The 13,660-nt window shown below is 35.9% G+C and overlaps 1 protein-coding gene across 2 annotated transcripts in view; it reads right to left on the bottom strand.

The window, feature by feature from the left end:
• Nucleotides 1–2,220: 2,220 nt before the first annotated feature.
• The window catches only part of LOC141677630 (protein CHROMATIN REMODELING 20), a 35,364-nt gene continuing 23,924 nt past the window's right edge, over nt 2,221–13,660 (bottom strand). Inside the window, exons 19-25 of one of the 2 annotated variants that reach the window (XM_074483635.1) lie at nt 8,087–8,216; nt 6,992–7,053; nt 6,582–6,820; nt 5,335–5,538; nt 5,167–5,245; nt 4,826–5,094; nt 2,221–2,924 (exon numbers count right to left, since the gene is read on the bottom strand). In XM_074483635.1, the coding sequence (XP_074339736.1) occupies nt 2,435–2,924; nt 4,826–5,094; nt 5,167–5,245; nt 5,335–5,538; nt 6,582–6,820; nt 6,992–7,053; nt 8,087–8,216 (1,473 nt within the window). In that variant the 3' untranslated portion in view covers nt 2,221–2,434. The remainder of the gene's footprint in view (nt 2,925–4,825; nt 5,095–5,166; nt 5,246–5,334; nt 5,539–6,581; nt 6,821–6,991; nt 7,054–8,086; nt 8,217–13,660) is intronic. The other variant, XM_074483636.1, reaches the window with a different exon arrangement.

Raw genomic sequence — 13,660 nt, 5'->3', positions numbered from 1 at the left:
CAAAATATACAAATCTCCAATACTGAAATCATTAATAAACAGTAAAAACCACATTTTGATGAAAAGGATCACATACATCACTAAGTATTAATTATAATTGTTTGTTAGCTCTTTCACATTATCTGGTAAAATGAAATTTAGTCATTTTGTAAATAGGACAAGGTTTACATCATTCCTATAATTAAAAAATAAATTTACTCAAGTACTCATCCATATGTAACTCATATATATGTGTTTCACTTTTTCTTATTAATATGACTTGAACGGCAGTGTCAAGTAGGGATAGCAATTTATACCGAACTGATGGACACCCGATTCGTATCGATCCGATCGGGTTTTACCGAATCCGAATATTTTGAATTTGATTTTTAAATCCGAACCATTTTCGGGTCGGGTTTTGATTTAAGGCACACTGTTTCGAACCTGACCCGAAAACTCGAAACCCAATCCGTTTTAAACTGAACCCAAGCTGAAACCCGTGTTAATATATAAATAATATTTTAAAATTTTAAAATATTAATATAATATATTACTAATATTAGTACTAAAAGTTGTACTTTTTATAAACTATTGCATTAAAGTCTAATATTATTGGGCTACTATCGTTAAACATATTTTCAGCAGCATGTTCGATACAAATATACTAAAGGTCATAATGTTGCATTATTTCACCCACAATTTTTTTCTTAGAAGCATAGTCCATTATGTTCTCTGAACTCTCTTATTTTAACTCCAAAAATTTAAATATCATCAGACTTATGAGCGCTTTGCTCAAATCAGATCATAGTAATTTTTCACTAGAATTTGTTAATATTAAAGTGCAATTTGGTCTCTATAAACCCGAAATTGAACCGAACACGAATAAATACGACTGGTTCGGGTTCAGTTTTAGTGATTCAGATTTTTTCGGGTTCGGGTTCAGGTTTGGTAAAAAAAATAAGGTTCGAATTTGATTTTTGTTAAACCCGTTTCGACCGACCCGATTGCAATCGCTAGTGTCAAAAGTAATATTTGATTTGAGTTACTTTATAACATATAAATTGTTAACTAATTGTGCAACATTATAAGGCCTATTATTGAAATAGAATCAATTGCATTTACGAATTATTTAGCAATAATAACTGAACTAGAACATTTTTATTAAAAAAATTTAAAAGAAAACACGATACAGATATAACACGAAAACTACATAACAAGTATTGAAACAGATAGACATTGTAAATTAAATACCAAGTATCCAATACAAACCATTTATGAGTGTTACATTAAAGTATACAAATTACGAAAATACACTGCACCAAATATAAGATACCGACAACATCTACTACTAATAATCTAAACCAATCCAAGTACTACATAATGTATTTGGCATTTCTAAATGCAATCATTGTAACAATGTAAATCGGGTCCGCCAAGTCGAGTTTAGAATCGGGTATAATTTAAGTCTAGTTTAAAACTGGATTTAAGCCGAAATGATTTGTATAACTAATCAGAGTGTAATTTTTTTCTCAAACTCGACTCGTGTAATTTTATGACTCAGGTCGACTGTCTTGTAAGCTAAACAAGCTTTTTTTAACGAGTCAGGTAAGCCGATTTATTTAATTTTACCCTTGATCGAGACAAAAACTCTAGTCTAACTTAACTTGTTTAATTTCACAAACTGAATCGAGCCGGCTCAATTAATTAAAGAAGTCAGCTCAATTAATTTAAACAAGTTGAAATCTCTATTCAAAATCGGCTCATTTAAGTCAAGCCCGGTTAAACGAGATCTAGCCAGACGGCACGAGCTCGCCAAACCCAAATTAAAGCTCTAAACCCTTGTTAAGTAATGCTACCAAATGAATATACGGGAATGAGCTTTTGGTGGTCTAATTTACCCGGTCAAGACCCCGCATAGTCCATACAACAAATGGAATTATCTAATGCCCCGTGTGGTCTGCAATAGGTCCGTAGAGATAGAAGTACAAATTTGACTTCATTTAATGAATTCTCAAATCCGGATATCAATAATAGCATATGTTTTTAACATCACCAATCCAATCTTCAAAGGGCATGTAAATAATTAGCTGTCTGTAATAAAAAAGTAGATAGAAGCAAGGTATTCGGCAAAAGTTTTTAACATCAAGATTATAGCTACCGCATTTTTTATTGGACAAAAATATCTAAGCACTGTCCTTTTACCACCACCAAATACCACATAATATATCCAAGCCTCATTCGTGAAAGGGTAAGCATATATGATGGATTACTTTAAAGCTTTATGTGTATTTTAGCAAAATTCAAGCGCCAATATTTAACTATGCCGACTAAAGCATAATGATAAGTTGTAAATGTAATGTGTACATGCCAAAATAGAACGATCACATTCGTAATCAGATGCATTGTGTTGGTCAAATCGACGAGGAATCACTTGTACCGGACTACTGATAGGTACTTAACTGGTGAGACTGTCATAGCATATCTCCTGGGCACACCCACCACACACAGTGCTGCAACCTTTTTTAGTGCCTTGACTTCTAAGAGTAAGCAAATGTGAAAGGTTAGTACATTTCGTCGGAACAGACCGTAATGACCGGAACATTGAAATCCGCTTGGGTTGAAAGTTTCTGCTGCTCTTAGGCTCGGGTATTGGTAGGTCAAAAATGGCTGCATTCTGCTCCGAAACAGATACTTTGATGCTCTGAGGTTCAAATATTGGTATACCTGAGACAGCTGAATTTTTCTGCAACATGAGTTCATCGCAAGGAACATGCGAGCCTGCCTTCCGCTCTACCATAAACCCATTAAAAGGAACTCGGTGCACTTCTTCCCACTCAATGCTTTTCGTGTACATTTCCCAAGCCAGGTCTTGCTCCTCTTTTGTCAGCCTTTCATCTTCATTCTCCTGTAGGAGGCTTTCATGTTCATGGTAATTCGCAATCCATCTGGACCCAACATAAAACATTAGAAATTCGGTAATTAATTTCTTAAATTTGGTAAATAATTTAGAAGAAACAAATGAGATGTGAAGGTATTATTATTAAACTTTTCAAAATTCATAGAAATGCAGTATTTAAAAATTTTATATGTAGGTCTCATGCCAATTTCGAAGTATTATATATAAATGTTATCACTAGAGTCATACTGAAATATCACTAACTTTATCACTTAAACACTAAAACGACCATATATATTACTGTCAAGTCCAAAATATTTTATGGATGACACTTTTATGTAGCAATATATGATCTCAACATGGCCATGACATATATTGCTCCATCTTACCTAAAGAATATGAATCTGACTTGCAATTTGGAACTATATATTTGTACCTAAAATCATTGTTTAGGATTCTAGTAAATAATTATTTAGGGATTATATATGTGTACCTAAAATCATTGTTTAAGGATTCTAGTAAATAATAAGTGATGATTGTGATATGTATGTGTGCATAGGGTGATTCACATTGTAGATAGTTGTTGAGTAACCAGCTCATCTAAAACCTTAAGGTGTTAGAGGAAGACCCCAATAGGATCATATATTTAACACTCCCCATCACTCGAAAACCCATTTATGGGTCGAAGAGTGGAACACCGGCACCCATCTTTGGGGTATTAATTGTCTTTAGTGTCCACAATAAATTGTGAGAATATTGGGGGTGACTGGGAATCGAACCTTAGTTCTCTCGCCAGCCTAAGCTCTGATACCATGTTGAGTAACCAGCTCATCTAAAACCTTAAGGTATTAGAGGAAAACCCCAATAGGATCATATATTTAACACTCCCCCTCACTCGAAAGCCCATTTATGGGTCGAAGAGTGGAACACCGGCGCCCATCTTTGGGACATAATTGCCTTTAGTGTCCACAATAAATTGTGAGAATATTGGGGGTGGCTGGGAATCGAACCTTAGTTCTCCCGCCAGCCTAAGCTCTGATACCATGTTGAGTAACCAGCTCATGTAAAACCTTAAGGTATTAGAGGAAGGCCCCAATAGGATCATATATTTAACAATAGTAAATGAAAATCAGTTAGAATGCAAACTTTAGTTAATAATGATTTTCGGAATGGAGAGGCTGAAGACATAGAAATCAGCTTGAACAATTGTATACAGGTAATTATTATTTCAAGTATCAAATCACCAAACAAGCAACCTTGTACATTTTCTAAAACACCAACTATCTGAAGATATATGGTAATTACTGCTTCACAGATAGAATGTCTCCAGTCTTGCACTTTAGAATTTTAAAAAAAGTCTCACAATCGCAATTCAAGAACAAACACATTAATTTATATATTTTTTGATAGTTAAACTTATGCACACACCAGGAGCCGAACCATTGACCTCTCTTAAAGAGGCCAAGACCTCGACCACTACACCAACAAAACTAATTAAAAACAATACCTACAATCATAATCAAATAAAATTGATGGTCAGAATAAACAATTCACCATAGAATCTGCCCAAACCTCCTTAGCTCTTCACTCTCTTTGATATTATACTGTTACATTTTTTTTCTCACTTCCTGTATATAGTTTTTCACTTTATCTATCACCCCCAATAATTTCTCTCGCTGTTTAGAAAGATCTCTGCACTTTTCTGTTCATAGATATATTTTACCCTAAGTGAAATCATATGCGTCAGGGTAACTGGCATCAGATATCCCAAGGGTGGAGGGATGGGGTGGATGTGCTTGCCTTGGTAACTATCAAGCTATAATAGAATGTCAAATTAACCAATATCTGTGAATACGAAAGAAAAATCTATATAACCTTCTAGAAAACCTAGGTAATGATGGTTAGTATTTTCAGAATCTGAAAGTGAGTGTATAAGCCAGTCATATCTACCTTGGACCATGGTTGCTAAGCAGACTTTCCATTAACTTGTCAGCAGAGATGTTGCCATAAGTGAGAGAGGCAGCCTGCTTATGATAAATATCATTATCACGGCTGCTATAAGGCTTAGTTTGATGTTCATTTAAGTGATTTATCTCAGGGAGTGTTTCACAGTGTTCGTCATCACTAAAATCAAAGAGATGTAACATCTCTTCTTTAGAAATGGTCCTGTGTACTTGCTGCCTATCAACTACCCTCGCCGCAAGGCTTTCCTTAGTCACCTGATTAAACGGAAAATTTATTAGAATCCCCCAGATGTAAATATTCAAGTACTCTTAAATTAGTGTTGTTACCTGACGTTTATAAATTTTTTCCTCCATAGTACCATGTGCCAACAGTCTGTATGCATATACCGGTTTTGTTTGTCCATACCTGGAACATTACGAGGCATTTTCAATTTCGATTTGAATTCAACAGTCAAAGAAATGGATGTACATCAAAACAATTTTAATGTTTCGAACCTCCACACCCGATAAATAGCCTGAAGATCGTGTGTTGGATTCCAAGAACCATCAACAATAATTACACGGTTAGCAGCCTGAAGATTGATCCCCAGAGATCCAGCTCTAGTTGATATTAAAGTGCATTTAACCCTCTTATTTGAAGGTTCATTGAACCTGTCAACTAACTTTTGCCTTTCAGATCCCTCTGTTCGCCCATCAAGTCTGTTGACCAGAAGAAGTGATGTAACACATTCGTGTTAAAAAAATTACTTGTATAATAAGGCAATATAAAAAGATACATGATATGAGAGGCATGCAATACAAGGTATATACAAAAATTACTTGACAAAAGCAAAAAACTACTAATTTACATCGACACTCATTATTCAGGCACAAGATATCCTTACTTTTTGATAGTTCTACACCACTCTCTATAAATAAAATAAGAATCTAGTGCAGGGGTAATAACCACTTCTATATGTGGATGTTAGAACAGAAAAGGGAGGTGTTGCTACTGGTTTCTTTAATTTTTCCGTTTCTGATATTGTAGAATATGTACAGAAAAAGTTAACAAAAAAGAATATTTACGAAAAATGGTCAGTAATATTTCCAAATGCCAAATGCCCCCTTGTTCTATACATATATAGCTACATTGCACAAAATCAGAACCTTGACGGGGTCTGATAAATGAGGAGATGTCACAAAAAGAAACAAGAAATCATATTTGTCACAAAGATGGTTATCAAAATTTTACTTCTCGACATTTATATGAAGTTAGATAAAATTGTGATTTGAAGGCAATCTGAGTTTATTCCATCTTCAAATGCTTTTAAGTTAAACCAGGACAGCATCATATAAAGTGCTATTCTCAGTAAAAGGAAAAAATACTATAGAGGGACAGCGGTCGATAACTCCTAGGGCAACTTCATATCGCAGAGGGAAGGGAGAATTGTTACTAATCCAATTTGCATGCGGCAGAAAACTAAAACCAATTAGCAATCCACTTCAGTAACTTAGTGAATGGATATTTTATTGCAATTAAAGATGCTATTCAATTTAGCAAAAAAAAAAAGAAGACACCCTATTCAATTATAAAGCTACATGTAGTCTTTTCTCAAGGCACGGAATGACATTAATCCACTTCGGTAATCTAGTGAATGGATATTCTAATGCAATTAAAGACGCTCTATTCAATTTAGGAAAAAAATTTAGAAAAGAAACCCTATTCAATTTTAAAGCTACATGTAGTATTTCCCAATGCATACAATGACATGCACCTGTACCAGTCCTTTCCTTTCTTCCAACATTTTCCTTCCTTTTTAGCACGGAGTAATTTTGATAAATATAGTTCAATCAAGTCCAGTGTTGCTAAGCTTTGGCTAAATATCAAAACCTTGTCACCTATCTCTGAACTCATCAAGAGGACATCAAGCAGCAGCACCATTTTACCACTGTATTCAGCCTCTTTATGGTTGTTTTTCGGAAGGAGATCAGCCCACCAATTCTGGAAGAAGATGGCAACATTATATTTACATACAAAAAAACAGTACAGTAAAACAGGATGACACAGAAAACAAATGAATACTGTAAACTTTTAAAACATGTCATGATCTATATAATTTTAAGGGGAAAAATGGGTTATCCATTGCAACCCATATTTATATATAATCCTGACCTCGGAAAAAAAACCATTCGCGCTCTTTTTATGTAGATGATCCTTTTTAATTTTCATTTTCTCTGCACCAGAAAAAATAAAGTAATTAAATAACTGAAAAAGAAAAAAAATTAGTCATTGTGATTATGAATGTAATTACACTACATAACTTATCCTTAGGACAGACTTAACTGAACAAATTTCACAAGTAGGAATCCAAAAAATAAAGGGGGAAGGTCGAAAGCAGGTTAAAACGCATGAAAAAGGAACTCATGTAGGAGCATTTGTCCTACATACTCAACACTCGCATATTTGATTTCAAAAAACTCTTGGTCTTCGCCAACAAGTATCTGACACAATCTTCCTGGTTGAGTGTGATTACCATTAATACAGTGGTGCTATTACCGAATTTATTTATTTTTAATACCGGTCCTCCTAATACAGTGTAGAACATATTTTTTCATCTGTAAAGTGGCTATTCAAATAAATGCTTCGGTTCATGTCAAGATCCATGAAACAGAAAAAACGAAACCTAAAGATCTAAACCAATATTTTTGTAGAAATCCAGATAGTGTTGCCAGTATACAGATAGAGATATATAATTGTTCACTAGGCTTAGAGCATAACAACTTTACATTCGAGCTTGTTGAAGGTGTTGCAAAATAGGGAGTTTTGACAACATAAAACTTCCAAATATTGGAAAGGATAGAATATATTTCCGGGCAATTGGCATTGGTAGTTCAATCATATAATCATCTATCCCTAATTGGTTTGTAAGCAACTCGACTTTGCAAGTTACTTATAAACCCCTGATTCTCAGTCCATATTCAGTTCCTCTGTCTTTTGGTTCCTAGTACTTTTACCTCCTGTTCTCGTACAAGCTTTATAGATGATCTGCACACCTTCATTAAGAAGCTATAACTGGGGAACGCCATGTGACATTTTCGCAAGGATTTAAGGCACACTATAACAGAGCAATATGTCCTTACCAACTTTTACAGGGCTCTTAGTAATTTTAAGCATTCAGATTCATCAAGTTGAGCTTCTGTACGACTGTATCTTAGGGGGGGGCGCAGGATTACTCTCTGTTAAGCATTATTTTGATATGTAATTTACCTCCATTTATGTTATGATCCAGATCGTCATCACTAGAACTGTCACCTGCCAGAAAATTCTCGATCACTTCATGCTTTTCATACTCTTTGTTTTCTTGCATCAACTGCAGAATCCCGGGATGGTTCCAGATCTATGAATAAGTATAAAGGAAAAGATCATCAAAATTTATAAAAGAAAAGAAAACTGTGGAAGGGGTGAAATGGGTAAATTTTACAATGATTACATCCCACATCCATAACCAGCAAGACATGATATTTACATAACAATTGGACATTGAGTACAAAATAATGATGAAGACAGATATGTAGAAGTTTCTCACAATTGAACAGATTGCATTATAATTGACCAAAAAAGTTTCCAGGTAAAAGAGTTATGTATTGATTAACATAAGGCAAATATGTAGAGGTTATCAGTCTAATTGATCAACTAACTTCTAAAAGAGATTCTAATTAGATAATTAAAAATGTTTAGGAACAACTAGACTGATAAACTATTTGTCATATGTTACCAATTAGTCTTAACCTATTTGGATTCATAACAGAAACATAAGTGCACATGATTTAACTTATAATATATACATCAGTCAGATACTACATGAAAATATCAGACTAAAGAGATGAAGAATGCAGAAATCTCTTGTGTATTTGATCCAGCCGAGCTGCTGTATTTATAGGTACAACACAGTCATATACAGATTCTAACAGCTACGTGTATCCCATGATTACAGCCAAAATAAACTCCCTAATTACAGCCACAAGATCAGCCTTAGGATATACTTAGATATACCATATATACAATAGTGATATGGACAGCTATTGACTGATATGGACAGCTAATGACATCTGGTAACACTCCCCCTCAAACTAATGGTGGACTGACCATTAGTTTGCTGACAAAATGATTATGTCGGCTTTTTGTTTGTGACTTCGTAAAGAAATCAGCAAGTTGGTCCTTAGATGAAACATGTGGAAGACTAATCAAGCCTTGTTCATATTTTTCTCGAACAAAATGGCAATCGACTTCAATATGTTTGGTTCTCTCATGAAAAACAGGATTGCTTGCAATTTTAACCGCGCTTTCATTATCACAATACAGAGGTGTGGGAAATTTCAGGTGGATACCAAAGTCCTTTAGTAGTCGTTGAAGCCAAATAATCTCACTACTCGTAGAGGACATGGCTCGATATTCAGCTTCGGTTGATGACTTTGATACAGTTGGTTGCTTCTTTGATTTCCAAGAAATCAAGGAACTACCCAAAAATATACAATAACCAGTAGTCGATCGAGCCGTGTCTGGACAACCTGCATAGTTAGCATCAGAGAAAGCTCGCAACTGTAAAGGACTCTTATGCAAGTATGATAAGCCATGCATTGGAGTGGATCGAAGATACCGAATAATGCGATGAACAGCGGTTAAATGCAATCGTCGAGGATCAGAAACAAACTGACTGACAAGTTGGACTGCATGAGCAATATCAGGACGGGTCACAGTTAGATAGACCAAACTTCCAACGATGCTTCGGTAAAGACTTGGATCTGAAATAGGAGAGCCATCGTTTTTGCTGTACTTAACATTCAGCTCAAGAGGAGTATCGACAACCTTGTCATCAGTGAGGCATGCCATTTCGATAAGATCTTGAGTGTATTTACGCTGACTTACAAAGTAACCATCAGAATGTCGTGAGATTTCTAATCCAAGAAAGTATGATACAAGGCCAAGATCCTTCATTTGAAAGGATTGTTGAAGAATATGCTTAAGATGTTGTATACCTTGTTGATTGTCACCTGTGATTAGAATATCATCAACATATATGAGTGCGAAAACAGTTCCTTGTGATGTGTTTGAAATAAAAAGAGAGTAGTCATTGTGACTTTGAGAATATCCGGCCTTTTGTAACACTGCTTTTAGTTTAGAAAACCAAGCCCGAGGAGCTTGTTTCAATCCATACAACGCTTTCCGTAATTTGCAAACCATGTTTGGAAAAGTTGAATATCCAACAGGAGGATGCATGTAAACTGTTTCCGAGAGATCACCGTTAAGAAAAGCGTTCTTAACGTCCATCTGATATATGTCCCAATTTCGAACTGCAGCAACAGCTATCAAGGTACGAACGGTAGTCATTTTAGCAACAGGAGCGAAAGTTTCGCTATAATCAATGCCATATTTTTGCTTGTAACCTTGTGCTACCAACCGTGCCTTGTATCGATCTAATGAACCATCAGGCCGCAACTTTACTGTATAAACCCATTTGCATCCAACAACCGGCTGATTTTCAGGTTTAGGAACAAGCTCCCATGTATTATTCTGTATCAAGGCATCCAGCTCTTCCTGCATAGCATGGCTCCATTCTGTACTTTCTGCTGCCTGCTTATATGATCTGGGAATGGAAAATTGATCTAATGTAGATAAAAATGAAAACCGGTCAGGTTGTTTAGAAATACGCGATGATCGGCGTGGAACAAAGTTTTGTGATGGTGGGGATGGAGGGACATTTTGTTGTCTAAGAGAATCGATATTACCTGGATCCCGAGTTTGTGATGGTTGAGCCATAGGAGGGGGAAGCTTTGCTCTTCGTTGATAAGTAATAATTTCTGGCGCATCTTTTGGAAAAATAGACAGAGGAATGGAATTATCAACAGCTTCAGACGAAGAAAATGAAGACTTAAAATATGGTTTACTTTCAAAAAATATCACATTCCGAGATATTCTCATTCGTTTGTTTTCCCAATCATAACAACGATATCCTTTTTGTGATTCCGAATAACCAAGAAAGATACATTTTGCAGATTTTGCATCTATTTTTGAGTACTCGGATCTAGGAAGAAGCACATAACAAGTACTACCAAAAATACGAAGCTTTCTATAGTCGGGGGCATATTTAAACAACTTCTCTAGTGGAGATATGTTACCTATCACTGGAGTAGGTAACCTATTAATCAAATATCCTGATGTTGCCACACTTTCTGCCCAAAATACCTTTGATAAACCTGCATGAATACGAATAGCACGTGCTGTCTCCATTAAATGTCTGTGTTTTCGCTCAGCAACACCATTTTGTTGGGGTTGATGAGGACAACTTGTTTGATGAATGATTCCCTCTTCAGCTAGAAAATGGTTAAATTCTTTGGATATATATTCTCCCCCTGAATCTGTGCGTAGAATCTTAATTTTCTTATTAAATTGAGTTTGCACCATTGCTTGAAAATACTTAAACACTTGTAATACTTCAGATTTCTGACGTAGAAAATACACCCAAGAATATCGTGACCAGTCATCAATGAACACAACATAATAATATTTTCCACTTAACGAACCAACACGGGAAGGTCCCCAAACATCAGAATGGATAATATCAAATGAACTAACAGCATGATTATTACTCTTAACAAACGGTAAAGTATGTGCTTTGGAAAGAGCACATTCCTCACAAGTTTTATCAATTTCTGATGACATATCAAGTTTGTCTACTAAGGCACCAGAAGAAAACAAAGTATTCAAATTTAAAGCATGAGGATGGCCAAGACGGTTATGCCAAAGTCGCCACAATTTATTTGAGGTACTTATTTCAGAAGAGGAGGGTGCAAGAAAGCAAGTAGATTGAGTGGAAGATGTGTCACCAAAGTCCAAAACAAAGAGATCCCCGTTCCTATGGCCGTTCCCAATCACATTCCCGGTTCGCAAGTCCTGTATTAAACAACCAGAAGCAGAAAATGAGACGATGCAATTTTGTTGTACCAACTGACTTACTGAAATAAGATTGGCAGATAATTTTGGTACATATAAAACATTCGATAGTGTTAGAGAACCAGAGTTTGGAAGATCAAGTTTTAAAGATCCGACTCGGTTAACAGGAAGACTGTCCCCATTAGCAAAAATGATATTTTTCTGTTTATCATAAGGTACACTAGAATGAAAAACATCTGAATTTCCCGTCATGTGATGGGAAGCACCGGAGTCTATAATCCAAGAGTTATGTGTATTTGTCTTACCAAAATCAGAAGCTTGAAGAGCTTGAATGACTTGTTGAATGAGTTCAGGAGAAGGAGAGGTAGAATGAGGGGCTTGACCAGAAATTTGTGAATTCGTTTCAGCAGGTTCAACCGTTGAGGTTGAAGAAGCCATATACGCCTTGTGATTTCTATTCTTGGGAGGTCTTATCTTACAATTCTCGATCAGATGCCCTTCTGTCTTGCAATATCGACAAAATAGAGATGATGCAGCATTTGTCATTGATCCTTTTCTTTTCGAACAATGACTAGCAATATGGCCTTTTTCATGGCAAATAAAACATTCTGTTGTGCTCATATTGCGATATTTTGACTTCTGGACAGCAGCAACCAAAGCCGTATCTTGGACCAATTTGTGTGATGAAAGAGACATCAATCGTGTTTCCTCGGCCAGGAGATCTGGAAGAATTGTATCAAGATCTGACTTTCCTCCACGATTGAGAATTGCAGCACGAACAGGTTCAAATTCTGGTCGCAGTTTCATCAGAAATTGCCGAGCACGATATTTTTGTTTGAGCTTTAAAACAGCGTCTAGAGCAGCCTCTGGAATGGTATCATCAATCATATCCATTTCATTCCAAAGTAACATCATGGCAGAATAAAATTCTTGAATACCGGAAGAATCTTGGGTTAAATTACTTATCTCTTGTTCAAGCTGATACATCCTTGCCTCGTTGCTTTGTTTGTAGATGCGCTTAAGATACTCCCACATCGCATTTGCAGTACTGAAAGTGCTGAGATTAACAGCGATGGAATTGTCCACAGATTCCATGAACCAAGTTTTAATCTTGGCATTTTTAATCACCCATTTGGCACTAGGTTCCTTTTCAGTGGGTTTGGTTGTGGTGCCATCAACATATGACCACAGATCTTGACCCTCCAAAAAGTTTTTGAAATAGGAGGCCCACAGGAAGTAGTTTTTCCCATCCAACTTTATAGCCAATCTATGGTGTTGTGGCTCCATTTTAGAGGTGCTACGAAAAAAAAAATTAAGACTGAAAATACCTCGCAAGGCCTAAGGAATGGACGATGCAGACAGAACTGCCTAAAAGCTTATACAGTATATGGACCAGGCTCTGATACCATGAAAATATCAGACTAAAGAGATGAAGAATGCAGAAATCTCTTGTGTATTTGATCCAGCCGAGCTGCTGTATTTATAGGTACAACACAGTCATATACAGATTCTAACAGCTACGTGTATCCCATGATTACAGCCAAAATAAACTCCCTAATTACAGCCACAAGATCAGCCTTAGGATATACTTAGATATACCATATATACAATAGTGATATGGACAGCTATTGACTGATATGGACAGCTAATGACATCTGGTAACACTACAGTCCTGAAGTAGAGAATATGTCAATCAGGTTCATTACTCACATGTGTCACAATGGCAGTAATAAGCTGAGTAGAAGTAAGAATAAGAATGAGATAGCACCTTAGTAGACGGGTTAATAAGTCTTTTCAGGATTGCTTAGTTCTCCGAGTTTATATATAGTGGAAATGATTGTATTTTGGAAAATTATGTTTTATAGTATGGAAATAGATATTTTTTCTACC

This window comes from Apium graveolens, chromosome 8 (genome assembly GCF_009905375.1).
Source record: "Apium graveolens cultivar Ventura chromosome 8, ASM990537v1, whole genome shotgun sequence".
NCBI classification, from domain to species: Eukaryota; Viridiplantae; Streptophyta; class Magnoliopsida; order Apiales; family Apiaceae; genus Apium; species Apium graveolens.
The sequence above is the reverse complement of the archived record's forward strand: the minus strand, read 5'-3'. Positions and strand labels throughout refer to the sequence as shown.